General features: G+C 38.8%; 1 protein-coding gene across 4 annotated transcripts in view; it reads right to left on the reverse strand.

The window, feature by feature from the left end:
* cadm3 (cell adhesion molecule 3) overlaps window positions 1–14,622 on the reverse strand; it is a 150,056-nt gene that overhangs the window by 20,732 nt on the left and 114,702 nt on the right. For all 4 annotated transcript variants that reach the window (XM_044133949.1, XM_044133950.1, XM_044133948.1 and 1 more), the window contains exons 6-7: window positions 10,283–10,453; window positions 9,664–9,754 (exon numbers count right to left, since the gene is read on the reverse strand). In XM_044133949.1, coding sequence (XP_043989884.1) covers window positions 9,664–9,754; window positions 10,283–10,453 — 262 coding nt within the window. The remainder of the gene's footprint in view (window positions 1–9,663; window positions 9,755–10,282; window positions 10,454–14,622) is intronic.

Raw genomic sequence — 14,622 nt, forward strand, 5'->3', positions numbered from 1 at the left:
CCTCGAGACGCTGGATGGTGGACCAGAATCGCCTTGAAGCCATACAGAAGTCTTTCTCCATGGCCTCTCCAAACTCCTCCCATGCCTGAGGTTTTGCCTCAGCAACCACCAGGGCCACCCAAACACGCCCCTCCAGGTCTCACTGTCATTGCCCACGTGAGCGTTGAAGTCCCCCAGCAGAACAAGGGAGTCCCCAGGAGGGGCACTCTCCAGTACCTAACCCTCTCGTTCACCGGGGTAAACCCCAACGTTCCATCGCCAAGATGAGGAGCAACAACTATGCCCACTTCTGCCCGATGCCACTCACCGTGGGCAACTCCAGAGTGGAAGCATGTCCAGCCCCTCTCAAGGAGACTGGTTCCAGAACCAGAGCCATGCGTCGAGGTGAGACTATCTCCACTTCATCATCATCTGTACCATCATCTCCCATGTACCTGCTATTATTCGATCAATAAACCTTCTAAGCTGCACTGGTGGACCGAGGAAGATTCAATTGATGAGAAATCTGAAATTAGTGCACACACACAGTCTTCTACAAATGGTATAATTAAAAATGATCTTTTTCTACAATATATATATATATATATATTTTTTTCAATGTCGTGATAAAATTTAATGAAATATTTCTTACGGTTCTCGATCTGGTTGGTTAGTTCTTGAATACTGTAAGCTCCATGTGTGTATTTATTTCTTCTGGGTAGTTTTCCCTGCTTTTTGGCACCCAAAGCAGCTAACGGTAACAGTGCTCACTTCCAGAGCCATCAAAAAGGTTTGTGAATTGTTCATAAAAAGTGAAATCAATGGTTATGTGTGTAACATCATCCAGACAAAGCTGTCTCATGCAGCAGAACTCTGAGCAGTTACATTGTTAGGAGACCTTTCCTAACATTTTGAAGCACAGACACAAGCATGTGTCAATAAACTGATTTCTTTTTAACTGCAAGCCTGGAAATAGTGATGCAATTTCTGCCAGCTCTTGTTGTCTTGTTAGTTTAGAAAGCCAGTGATGCCAAAATTTATTGTTACTGTGATGGGTTTAGAGTCCAGTGCAGAATGCTCTAAGATAGAGAACACTACATTTTCCTAAGTTATAATACAAGTCTCTTCGTCACTTCCATCAACTGTTTAATTGTTCTATTAAACAGTTTCATGTCCTTATTATTGTTTTATTTTTATTTCACTATGCAGTGCTAATGGCGGATTAATTACTCTGTCAAGTTGAAAAAAATTCAGATTTCAAATGCAAAGCATATTGTGGATCCACTATTACACTCATTCACATAATGCAGCAAATACCAGATCAAATATATAATTTGGAGCAACGCGTAGGAATGATTTTATTCGTTATCATGCGAATGCAGATGTCTAATTAGGGTTGGAGTAGGTATAGCTACAGTGCTAGAGGTTTTCTCAATATAACCAATGACAGTAAGACCGATATAAGGCATCGGCAGCCATGTCCTAAAATAATTTACAGCTTACTGTAATCGTATTACACGCCTCCTGCTGTTTGTAAAGCTGACCGTGACCTTGCACACTTACTGATGCTCGCATGAAACAGGTTTTAGTTCTTCAAACCTTCTCAGCTTTAAATGTGTTAAATGAGCATGGGAAGAGGAGCTTAACTTGTAAAATGACTAGAGGACTGGAAATATGATTAGATTATGAACCCTTGTGGGCTGCGTTGATCAAATAGATAGGAAATATAATAGATTGTAGAACGCAGATTTTCCTTCTTGCTGCTGGGTGTCAAAGAAACCAGAAAGAATTCGACACGCTTAGCCATCCTTTTAAACCTGAAACGATGAAACTACTGAGGGAAGAAAAGTGTGTATAGGGGAATGTAGTGTGACATTTATTGAGTCTGATTGGGGAGGGCAGCTCGACAGGAGGTGAAGGAGCTGAGTGGCTGGGTGTGTCGGAGGAAAGGTGTTGTTGCGGTGATTGGGTTTTGACTGACAGCTGCAGGGACACTCTGTATCTGATTTGATTGGACACTAGTTCACCCATAAGCCACTGTTCACACAACTGAGCATGCTCCAATCCTTCTTCTTTTTCTATCACACACAGACATACATAGTACATCTTTCTATCTTCCCAAGGACTTTGCATCGAGTTCCATTCATTTTTTATTCATTTTTATGATCATACCTTAGTCCTAAATCTAGCCCCTAGATTTAAGCCCCTTTTTCTTATGGGACTTTGGGACCTATAAGAAGAATGGGGCCCTCACACTGTAGTATTTGCTTGAAAAACGGCCTTACAACGTGATGCTAAAACACACAGATACACACTTACTGAGTTCTTGTTTTTTTTCTCACTGCCTGTCTTGGTCATTTGTTGCTTGTCACCATATTTTTCTGTTTCCCTTCCACCCACACGTCGTTTCGCTTCACTTCATATTACCACTCCTTTCCCACTGTTTGTTTTTCTTCCCTTTCCACCTCCTGTTTAGCCATCTCCTGCTTTGAACAATAAATAATTATACTTTAAAGAATACATCATAGATTTTATTACTTCCTCTACTTACTCCCACCTTGTTTGGTCTGCTTTAATCAAACTAATTCATTTGTCTAGAAAGTCCAGTTCGTTTGGAGAAGTGTGCATCAAAAATGTATGCAAACCAAAAAAGCTAACTCTTGTCTGTCTAGAAACCTTGGTCTTCTTTAAGTTGAGGTGAACTCTCAAATTTATATGTGAACACCAAGCATTACCATGCAGGACATTCTGGGTAAATACAACCAAGACAAACACAAGAGTCTAGCACTAGTGGAAGAAATAGCTTGTGGTCTTTTATAAAAGACAAGTTAGAAGTCCTGCTAAAATCTGACACCGCTCCAATCTTCCAACTTAGGTCCCCAAACAAACTGAGTTTACTGGACTATCAGGTGTGGAAACCCTGAAAGAGTGATACTGTATTTCAAACTCTAAACTTGGGCATCAAAGCATAACATATGATAGCAAAGTTTGTAGCTCAAATTTGAGTTTAAAAAAGTAGATTTATATGGTGATCTATACAAAATTAAGTTGAAATACTGATTTTTAGTCAGAGTGCAGCAACACTAAGTCATTCTCATTTATTTAACAGTATAGAAAAAGTAGCCTCTCCCAAAGCTAATTTTCACGGCTAAATGTATAAGAGGAACATTTGAAGGGATCAGTGATTAATTTAGCTCACACATCAATTGAAAATATTCCTGGAAAACAGTCTTTTTAACAAAGAAGACAATCTCTTTTTAGTGATAGATGGTAATAAGCATCAAGTGAGTATTGTTACTGATATGCTGTTATCATGCAGGGAAAGGGAGTTTTTAAGTTATGACTCTAAAAGACTGATTTTATGTTAGAAAAGGGCTCTAAAATTACTGATTTGATTTAAAAATCTGTGGAACTGCCTTTTGTGATTTATTCATATTTTATACTTTCAAGGCTTTTAGTTTTTCTTTACTCTAAAATATTATGATATTTAGTCTTAAAGTATATTTATAGAATCTCCTGAACCCTTGCACTGACAAGTCCATTATGACAAGAAAGAGCCATTTATTACTGCAGCACAGGGCCATTCCTCATGTAAGAGCATGCATAATTCAAAGGGATGGTTTCATCCACTGAGTGCTATTGTATCACAGACAGATTCTCAGCAGATCTGCCCGTAGGACTCCGTCACAGCCACTTTTATTGTATCAATGCATACATGCAATGACAGTCACCTCCTTCTCATCAGCCCCCACTGTTTTTCACTTGACAGTCAAACTTAACAGTTAGTTTTCTTCCTCAGCCCTCCCGTGAAATGATGACAGGGTGACGACGGCGGAGTAGGAAAGGGATGACAGGACGGTCTAGCTGACGGGGAGAGTGGGGTGAAAAGGTGTACGTCGAGAGAAGGAGAATTATGAGAAAGGACGGATAGAGGTGGAAGAGAAGGAGGGCAAGAAGGCGGCGTGACAAGGCAGAGAGCGGCGAACGAGGTGTGAGTGACACGCCAGTGGAGAGATACCAGACAACGGAGGGGATGGGAGGAGGTAGGGAGGAGAGGAGCGAGAGGATGGCAGAGCGGATCGATGAAGGTTCATCTATAATGCAGAGAGGCCAGTGGAAGAGTATATTTGTGTGGGCAGGATTTAAGACGCTGGCTTGTTTCTGTGTGTGTTGCCTTCAGAGGAATTGTGTACAAACCATATGAGTGAAAACATGAGCGCTTGTACAAGCAGCTGCTATGTTTTTTCCCTGAGTCATGTTTGAACAAGTAACTATTTGCTCAGGCAGTTGTCAGAAATTGAACATGCTAATGTGTGATTACTTACAAGTGTTTTTAAACTCTATGGCTGGTTCCTGTACAAGCACCCTGCAGGTGTAGCTATATTTTTGAGGTGTTTATTGGTGCTAATGATTGTTTACCTACCATGTAATTTGATGCATTTGCTTAAATTTCAAGAGTGTTTACATGTTTGCTTCTTTATACTGCACTCCTGTTCTGTATTGTTTTTTTTTTTAAGTTCTGTTTAAAGGTTATTAGCAGCAAAATTTTGCCTGCAATACATATTTATCCTGGCTAACTTGTATTAAATTTGCATGAATCTATCAGTCTTTCCTGCAGCCTGAGGTGAGAGGCTAGTTCAAGCACATTTTTACAATTTGGAACAGTTCCAGTATAAAAATGTAACACTGGTTGAATGAAACTTTATTTTATAAGCCTTCAAAATTTCCATGATCAATCAATCAATCAATCAAATTTTATTTGTATAGCACATTTCAGCAGCAAGGCATTTCAAAGTGCTTCACATCATATCAAACACAGAAACACAATGCAACACAGAATCAACAATCAAAACACCACAATAAGTCAAGTTCCATCAATAAATTTGTAATTGATTACATTTCAAATACAATCCTAAACAGGTGGGTTTGTAATCAAGTTTGCATCCATAAAAGGATTACCGGTTACACTCCTACTGTGTTATATGGAACAAAATACCTCTTGGTATTTTTATTCCCACTTTTATTCCCATGCATTCTATCCCTGGGCCTTCGGAAGAGAAATTACCCCACATGGTCACAGATCTTCTACGTTCACAACATTTCCCCCAGGAACATTTTCTTTTCACCAAAGAAACTGTTTTAGTCTCACCAAAACAATTCCACATAAAGTGTCGGAAGGTTTTAGCCGACCCCATATATTTTCATTTGTGATGGTAGGACATTGACAGGCCTTTTTCTGAAAAGTCTTTCTAGCAACCAGTTTTATTGTAAATAGTACCAAATTATTACTATGGAGGCCCTTTTTGCTGACTTCTTTTCCATCTCCCTTCCTTATGTGTGTGGTGGTAATGGCACCTAACTCAGCCTTGTTTGTATCAGATTCAGTTATTTTAAATTATTTCATTATTGACAGGTATTTTCTTATTGACGTTTTCTTACTGATGAACACATGTCTCATTTGAATGAGGTGTTCTCTGTTTTAAAGAATGGATAAAAAAGGGCATCTGTTTCATGTCAGAGACTGAAACATTTTTGTTTATGGAAACCAAAGTAACTAGAGATCTTTAAATGATCTGAAAAGTTACATTACATTTTTTTTAAAATGCATCTATTTTCGCAGTTAAGTTTTTATTGCATTTTGCAAATTTTTCCCATCACCACAATAAAATTGTGAAGGATGCTCTTTGTAAATAATTATTTAATAATAGTGTGACTAGAGTTTTAAGTTGTTTTAAATAGAAAAAAAATCTACTTGAGTCTTAGTGTCCTTCAGCGTAGTCATTAACTTTAGCTTAAAGACACTAAAAAGAAATCTACTGCAAGTTAGTTATTAACATTTCATACCATTTTGTATTAACCTTGTTTTCCTTCTGTTCAAGCCCTCCACTGTCCTCCATGAATTTAAACAACTTAATCACGAGTAACTGTTAATAACTGTAACATGTATATCTCAAACCTAGCTACAGTTTTGTGTAAGTGTCAGTGACTTTGACACAAGGATTCTTGGACCAAGCTGCTTTTCCTTTAAAGATCCTAATTACCCCTGCACGCTAATTAGGTAGTCAGTAAATTGCTTAAACCTAATGAGACTTTAAACATAAAGAGACAAATGAAGACTCGGGGAGGTGCAATAGACACAGATGGATTCAGGCTCTGATACAGACATATCAAAGCCCTTATCTGCAATTCTTTGAGCCTTGTTATATATTCTGAGTTTTCGGACTTGTTCTAAATTCAGGGAAAAAAATGATCCAAATGCTGATGGAAGAATTCAATATACTTAGGTTATTTACTGCAATTTAACCAAATTTATAGCAAAATCCTCAAAGCATTTAATCTATTCTTATGGTTTTTTTTGGGTTTTTTTTTACTGATGATAGAACATAATACATATCTTCTGTAATGTAACAGAAAAGGAAGCAATTTTTTGCTGCAGTGATGATGAATTGTTTCTAGGCAACGTGGGCACCCACAATGGTGTGTCTCATTAGTTCCTCTGTTTTAAACTATCTTAAAACCTAATGAACTCACTCCCTCAGCTGTGATGTCTGAGTCTGAGAGGGTCTGAACTTGATCTTTTCCTTTTTACTCTATCTTCTGTTCATCTGAGGCCACTTCACTAATCAGCCCTTTAGTATTTAAACCCGCAGTAGGTCACCAGTCTTCTCCTCTGAGCTCAGTGTTGTCACTTTTCAGTGTTCTGCTATTCCTATGTATCAGGTTCTGCCTCTGGCTGCTCCTCCTGAGATGTTTTTCCCACCTGGTTTCTGTAACCTTACATCTTCTTTTTGATGTAAAGCTCCCGTTTTTGTCTTTGCCACCTCGCCTTTGGTGTCGTGCTTTTTGGTTCTTTGAACTGAGCCCCAATTGTTCCGCTTACCATTATAAAGATTTACAACATGAACCAACTTGTGCTGGTGTGGCTCTAGCAGATGAAGAACTCAGCGTGGTTGCATTAAAACACCCTGAGCAGAGATCTTTGTAAAATCAGAGCAACTGTTTAATGCTAATGATTTGGTCTTGTTGTTAGACGCAACAGTTCATTATCCATTCTTCCATTTGTCAGCTTATTGGCGCAGGGATATTAAGCAGATCCTCTCACAGCTTAAATAACCACACGTCAACACAGTCATACCTAACAGCAGCATTAGATAGAGTAGTTATCCTACAAAACATTTTTATGAACTTCACAGGGAAGCTGTAGTACTTGGGTAGAACCCACACATGCATGGGGAGAACATGCAAACAAGTAGAAACGTTCTGGATTCAAATGCATTGTACATTTTAATCTGTTTCCTATTTCTTTCCTTGCTCCTGCAAAGAAACGGTGCAAACAATTGCACCACCATGAAGCCCTAATAGAATCATTTTGCTGAGATCCAAAGAGAAAGACTGTATTTCTTTCTTAAAAGGATGCCAGAGAGTACAGCTAGAGGTGAAAGTGTCACCTTTGGCACCCAGAGCTATTCAGTGTCCCCATCCTGTCACCTTAAACCAAGCGGCCCAAATGAATACTGACCCTCGGTTCAGCAGCCGTTTTTTGTGGACTGAGTTGTCATATTTTTTTCAGAAAAACATACTTTAAGTCAAATCTGAGCTCACAGAAGTCCTAGAAGAGGATCTCTATTGCTTTTCTCTGAGAAAATGGAAGGATGTATAACCTTAAGTTCAAACTTGTCACAGTTTTATTAAACAGAGATTTGAGAGCTTCAGCTCAGCTGCAATCTCATAGAACTCACAGAATTTTGCAAAAGTAGACAACACAATAAGAATTTTTTTATCTTTTGTCATATGACTATTTCAATTATATTTTATGGGATACACCAACATAAAGATGTGAGTCAATAATAATGATACACAGTTCCAAATTTTTATAACACTGAAAATGTATTTGCATTCAGACACCTGGGTCAAAACTTTGCACAAATACATTTTACTGGTTGGGCTCGGTGATGAAATAATAATAATATGTATCACAATAGAAACATGGTCAATATCAATAGAAAATACTCCAATTCAGAATTACATGGGATTCTGGGCAATGTAAGTCAAGAAAAGGCTTTAGCCGCTCAACCTTTTACAGCCCAAATATGCGAGATTCGTAACATCAACCAACTCATCTCACTTTGATAAGCTTGCAACATCCTGCTGTGTGACATGTGCAGTAGCAGTTTCATGTTGTGACTGCTACCTTCTGTGCAACACTGACGGTCCTTAGCGTTGTGGAGAACAAATGATGTTACGCACTCAACCAGCTCATCTATCCAGTTGGATTGTGGGAAATGAAGGAATTTGTCACTAGAAATGTAGAGGTCTGCAGACTGTGAGCACAGAGTTTGTGCAGATCACAAAATCCCACAGCATGCCTGAGTATGTGGGAGCAGTTTAAAGTTTAGTCACCGTGCTCCAAAAAAACTAAATGTAGCAGCTCAAAAGGAAAGTGTATATAAAAGCAGGAAAGGTCACATCAGCAGTTTGGAAGTACATTGGCTATTTAAAACTAAACACTATGAAACTGATATAAAATACTTCTATAGACTAGCCATGCTTTCAGGTTTGTCTCTACCAGATCTGCATGCGTTGCAGAGTAACACATGCTGTTTTCTTCAATACCAAAGTCCTCAGAATAAGATTGAATAAAACATCTTTGAACCTAAACTTTTAAGTCTTGCAGAAGTTTATCAATCCCAATTTCACCAGAAGATTCTAGTACATAAATATGCCTTGATCTAAATGAAGCTGTTGTAGCTCTGTCTGTTTTTTAGGTTTGTGTTATCCAGTTGAAAGTAGAACCGCTTAAGTCGTACGACTTTAGCAGCTGCTAATAGGTTTTCTTCTTGGACAGCCCTGTACTTGGCTGTACAAGCTCATCAACATTCCTGTTGACTCCTACCAGCTTCCTGATCCCTGCTGAAGAAAAGCCCTCCCAAAGCATGATAAAACCATTACAATGTTTTGCCTTGGGGAACGGTGTAATCATACAATGTGTCCAAATGGCATTTCTAAAGTAGGCCCCAAAATCACTTTTCATTCTGTATTCCCCACATGGCTTATTGCAGATGCAAACAGGGCTTCTTATGGCTTTCTTTCAGCTCTGGCCTTTGTCTTGTCCCTCTTCTATAAAGACTAGATTTACCATGAGCCTCTTGGCTACATGTCTTTGTAATGCTCTTCCTGTCTAACCTGTGTTTTAGGTAGATGGCCATATTTTGGTAGCTTTACAACTGTGTTTTACTATTTTCACTTTCAGATGATTGAAAAGTTCTTCATGATATATTTAAAGCTTTGGATACTCTTTTATAACTTAACCATGCTTTAAACTTTTTTAACATTTTCTTTTGGTCTTCATGGTGCTGTTTGTTCAATAATGAACTCCGAGGTTTGATTTTTATGCACAGGTTCAACTTCGGAAGGCACAGCAGATACTATTTAGGGGTACAGCCACAAATTCCTATCCTTTCATTTTACTACAGTACTTTGTTTTCACCTAACATAAAATACCAATAATAAACTGTGAGATTTAGGCTGTAAACAGACAGTGCAAATATGTGTTTAAATAGACAACATGGCAACAATTATCTGTAAATATAAAGGCAGACTGTAGGCAAGTGTGTCTGGAGAAACATGCACTTATTTCTGTAAAATGGTTGACATGAAAAAGGAATGTGTGTGTGCTTTTCTTACTCAGGGTTGCCTTTGCCTGAACACTGCAGAGAAAACTTCTGCCCCTCTATTGCCATCCTCTCCTCAGGGGTGATTGCTACTTCAGGGGCATCTATGAGCAGAAGACAAACAGACAGACAGACACACCGACACACTGCGGTTACATAACACAGGAGTAAGACCTGTACATTCACACCACAGACAGTCCCATTCATTCCTGTCTCCATCTACTATCGTCTGTGTTCTGCATGCATCACCGTACTATGACATAACCCCCTTACACAATAGCATTGCTTTACCTCTGTTCCTTCACCTTGCCCACAGGGGGGCAGTATTCATATAGAGTCCACATCTTCAGTTAGTGATTTCATTTCAGCTGATAAAGTGTTCCTCTTACCCACTGTGGCTCAACTCTAGCTGAGTGCAGCAGGCGAGAAAAGTAAAATTTCTGTCTTCTTCTTGTTACAACAGACTGGTACATTTTAGATCAAACTACAAAAGAGGTGGATGTTTCTCATGCTTTTCAAAAAAAGGTTAAGAAAGGATATAAAGAAGCAACTCCGTTAAAGGTACCAGCACCTGTTTTATCTTCTCGCCATTCATCCTCCCAGAAAACCTTCCAGTCTCCCAGTTGACTTACACAACACCCGCAGAGACTGCTCACTCTTCTTCTCCCCATGTTTCACAGAGTCGTGGTCGACAACGCAGGAGATTTTGGTGTCATCGTCGTTAGCAGTCACTTCCAGGGTGAGCTCGCTGCTGACGTTGTAAGTGGGGTCATCTGGAACGGACTCGACTACGTCAGGGCGCCCTAAAGTGAGGAGACAGGGACATGGACGGGTTAGAAGTAAAATGCTCTAGTGATCAGGGTCAAAGTCTGGGTGTGGTGATGGACTCTGACTCTAACGCTCAGAGCTACATAAAGACAGTTACAAAGTCAGCCTTCTACCACCTGAAGAACATTTACAGGATTAAGAGAATCGAGATCTCGACAAACTCATTTGTGTGTTTATCTTTAGTCACATTGATTACTGCAACAGTGTCTTCATGGCTCTGCCTAAAATATCTATGCTCTTGCTGCAGCTGATCCAGAACGCTGTTGCTGGTGTCCTCACTAAAACCAGGACGATAGAACCTGAGTTCTAAAGTCTTTACACTGGCTCGATATATCACAGTGAATAGACTTTAAAATACTGTTAGTTTATAAATCACTGAATGGCTTAGCACCACAATACATCAAAGATCTGCTGTTATTTGATTAACCTTCCAGACCTTTCAGGTCTTCTGGTTCTGGCTTGCTGAGCAGGCTCAGTACCAGAACCAAACATGGAGAAGCAGCATTCAGCTTCCACATCAAATCTGTAACAAACTCCAAGACAACTGCAAAACAGCTCAAATACTGAGGTCCTCTTAGTCTAGACTATAAAACCATCTGTTTAGAGTTCTTTTTGAACTTTAATAAGTGGAACATTAACCAACACATATGATGTATATTGATGATTTTGATCTAAAGACTGTATCTGTCTCCAAAGCAACTCAATCACCCCACAGTGTCACAGCACACCCCACAAAAAGCATCAAGGGATGATGTCATTGACCTTCTCCAAATCCTCAAATCACATGTGAACCAGACCAAACTTTTTACCAGTGATTGTGTTACTAATATCACAAAATAGCTGTCATTTCTTTTATTGAAAGTTCATTCTTTGTACTAATACAGCTGTATTGTCACTACAGTGATATAATCTGTTGGTACAAATTTGCAATCAAAGTATTCCGCTTTACTTACTTCACCTTAGCCATTGCCTAGTCTGAGAAAATTGCCTAGCAACCCCCATTTTATGATCCATAGCTGATCCACATTTAAGCCCATTCATTCAGCTTAATTATCCCAACAAGTTATGGGAATATCAGTGAAGGAAATAGAAGCAATTTGTAGATGTTATAATGGACTATGGGAAACTAAGAAAAGTCATTGTGCACTATTCACTAAAGAGGAAAATAAAGCCCTGATGACTGTAATTTCAGCCCCAATTTCCTTCTATTTTAACTGTTTATGGCATAGTTTGAGTATTCAAAGGGTATTTGTATCTTTGGGAAATTCACATAGGTATTTGTGAGTGCTAAAAACAAGCAAAGTTGAGTGAATGTGTCCTGGTATAGTCCTAAAATAGTTATACAAAGCAAATACATGTCTTGTCTGATGCTGTTTGTCTACATTTGAATGAGAAATTACACATGCATTTTGTATTAGGCAGACAAATATTTAGTCTGCCTAAAGATTTTTAAATAAATATCATTGCCATGAATTGCGGTGTGAGGTGGTGAGGCAAACACAAATGACCCAGGTTGGAGTGAATAAATTAAGAATTTAATGAAGTTGTCAGAAGTACAAAGTCCAAAATCCAGGCAGCACAGAAAGAGCAGAAGGCTAATGCTCACAACTGGCAGCAACTGGTTGCACAAACTGACGACAGATTTGACGGTGGACAAAACAACAAAACGATTAGACTAGACAGACTGGTACGACACAACAAGACAGAATCCACAAGGACCCGACGAAGAAACAGAAACACAGGTGACATTAAATGCACAGAAGGTAATTAGGGAACGAGACACACCTGGGAACAAACAAGGGGAAGACAGGACAACACGGAGACTCAAAAGACACAAAAACCTAAAATAAACACAGAAAAACTCAAATCCTTACAATCATCAAGTTTATTTATAGACTATGTATTAAATAAATGATTTAATCATTTGCATTTTATAAACTCCACAGAAATAATACCCTCTGCTGAAGCCTGGTGATAATATAGTACAGGGAAAGAAAGAAACAGAAAAAAGTGACATGACTCATGTGATGCAATAAAAGTGTGCCCATTGCATTTACAAAACACAAGAATTTCAATACAGTCGAAGAATCACCTCATCCTAGCATAAAAACGTTTTATCAAAAACCATGAGTTTTTTTCAAAATTGGCGAGTTTCCATTGAGCAAATTTATTTTTTGTAATTTCAATTTGCACAATTACATGGTCAATGGAAATGCAACCAGTGAACATGTGAACACAATAGTAGGCAAGATCATAAAAGACAAAAGTTTGATTTTTTATTATTTTTTTTTTCAAATCTTTTACCACCAGGAAATATTAGTGACTGTACCTCAGTGAGTTGTAATTTAAAACTTTTGCTCTAAACTATAACAAAACAAACTCAGAATTGCATGATGGCAGCTCTGTCATGCAAATGTTGCCTCATTACTCATAACCTTGTCTGCAAACGTCAAGTAGACTTCAAACTGCCTGTTCATGTTCATGTTTACCAGCCAGGCCTGTCTGTAACGTCTCAGGCTGAGGGACATCAAAGGGACAGGAGAGGCTAAAGATCTAATGCTGCTACCCTCAGCTTTCTACGGGCTCACTTGCTCGCTGTTGCTTAGGAGACCGTTTGCATTTCACTTGGTTATAAACCATCGCTTTGGACAGGAGGGAAAAAAGGGGGGCAGCTCTGCTCACAGGGAAACGAATAAGCAATCTGGCGAAGCCACATTAAGTTATTTAGACTTCTTTGTACAATGTATGCTTTTGTACTGGCTATTTTTGGGTTTTCTATTTTTTACTTTACATTTCTGAGAGCTGGAGAAAAAGAATCAGGTATGCTTAAGTGAGCGTACAAAGCCACAAAATCAACCACAGTTCCAGTATAAAAGCATAACTGTGGTTGAGACTGCGATTTCAAGATCTCCATCTGTTGCAGGAAGACATATCAGACCAAGTGGTTTGGTTCAGACCGTGAAAGTGGTTCTTGAATCTTGGAGAACGGGCCAGAACCTCGGCACTTACTCCTGCATGAGTTGACAAGCACACTTGCGAATGCACACATGAGCATGGGCGCATGTAGGTCAAGCTTATGAATAACTACCCTCAGAGGAGACAGAGATAGTGGCAGGGAAGCACACCGAAAAACACACACCTTACGTTTCTTTCTTTCTTTCACACTCTGCTGCCCCCCTGCCCTCAGCCCTCTACCTCCACCCACACCAGAGAGCACTTCAAATACCTCTGAATCTAATGACATCTCTCTTTTTATTACCATAACCAGTCCTCTGACCCTCTGAGAAAATTAGTTTACTTTCCAGGTGCATTTCAATAAGCCAACGCCAGTCTTTTCGCCGCAGCCTGTCTCTCCCACTATCCCTTCTGTCTCTGGACACACAAAGACAGCATATACTGGCTTTATTAAAGACAATGGATCTCCAGAATCTAACCTTGGGAATGGTGAAACCCTGTTTGTTTACCCACTGCCTCTTGTGTACCACTCTTATGAAGCCACATATTTTTGTTTTAATGGGGATTTTCAGGCCCAAAGGGGCTGGAAATGAATTCAAGGCGTTCATTAAGGAAAATTTAAAACAATAAATTATGTTTTTTTCCCAAATACAGCAATCTTGTGTGTTTTCTTGTGATTCCCTTTTCTCCAATTCATTATGAGAATATCAAGGAAAATATAGACATCTGGTAAACCTAACAGAGCGGTAAATAAAGAGTAATAATAGGTTGGACTTTGTAAGATACAAAACTGGAATTTTCAAGGGTTAGCTGTATCCAAAACTTTGAAAAATGGAAAAATATGTAGTTGTGTATAAGATTTGTAACCAAATAGTTATAATACCTTTCTTACAACTGTAAGCCCCATTGGCTCTGAGTGCTTTATTTAAAATGAGATTAATATTGAGCTTTTCCGCACCAAAAACCCAATGTTGGTCCAGCAAAAACCAAAAGAAGAAAACCTTTAAAAATACCTCATGTGAACCCTTTGGTACAGTGGAGGATTTGTAATGTTGTGTGCTCGTTTTGGTTTTTTTATAAAAAAAACTTTTTAATGAAAATCTGGTGGCTTCTGACAGAAAACTTAAAATAGACCATCATTGGATTATTATGTAGGATGATGATTCAAAGACATACTGGTAGGAAAAAG

The sequence above is a fragment of the Gambusia affinis genome, linkage group LG12, assembly GCF_019740435.1.
Source record: "Gambusia affinis linkage group LG12, SWU_Gaff_1.0, whole genome shotgun sequence".
Classification (NCBI taxonomy): domain Eukaryota; kingdom Metazoa; phylum Chordata; class Actinopteri; order Cyprinodontiformes; family Poeciliidae; genus Gambusia; species Gambusia affinis.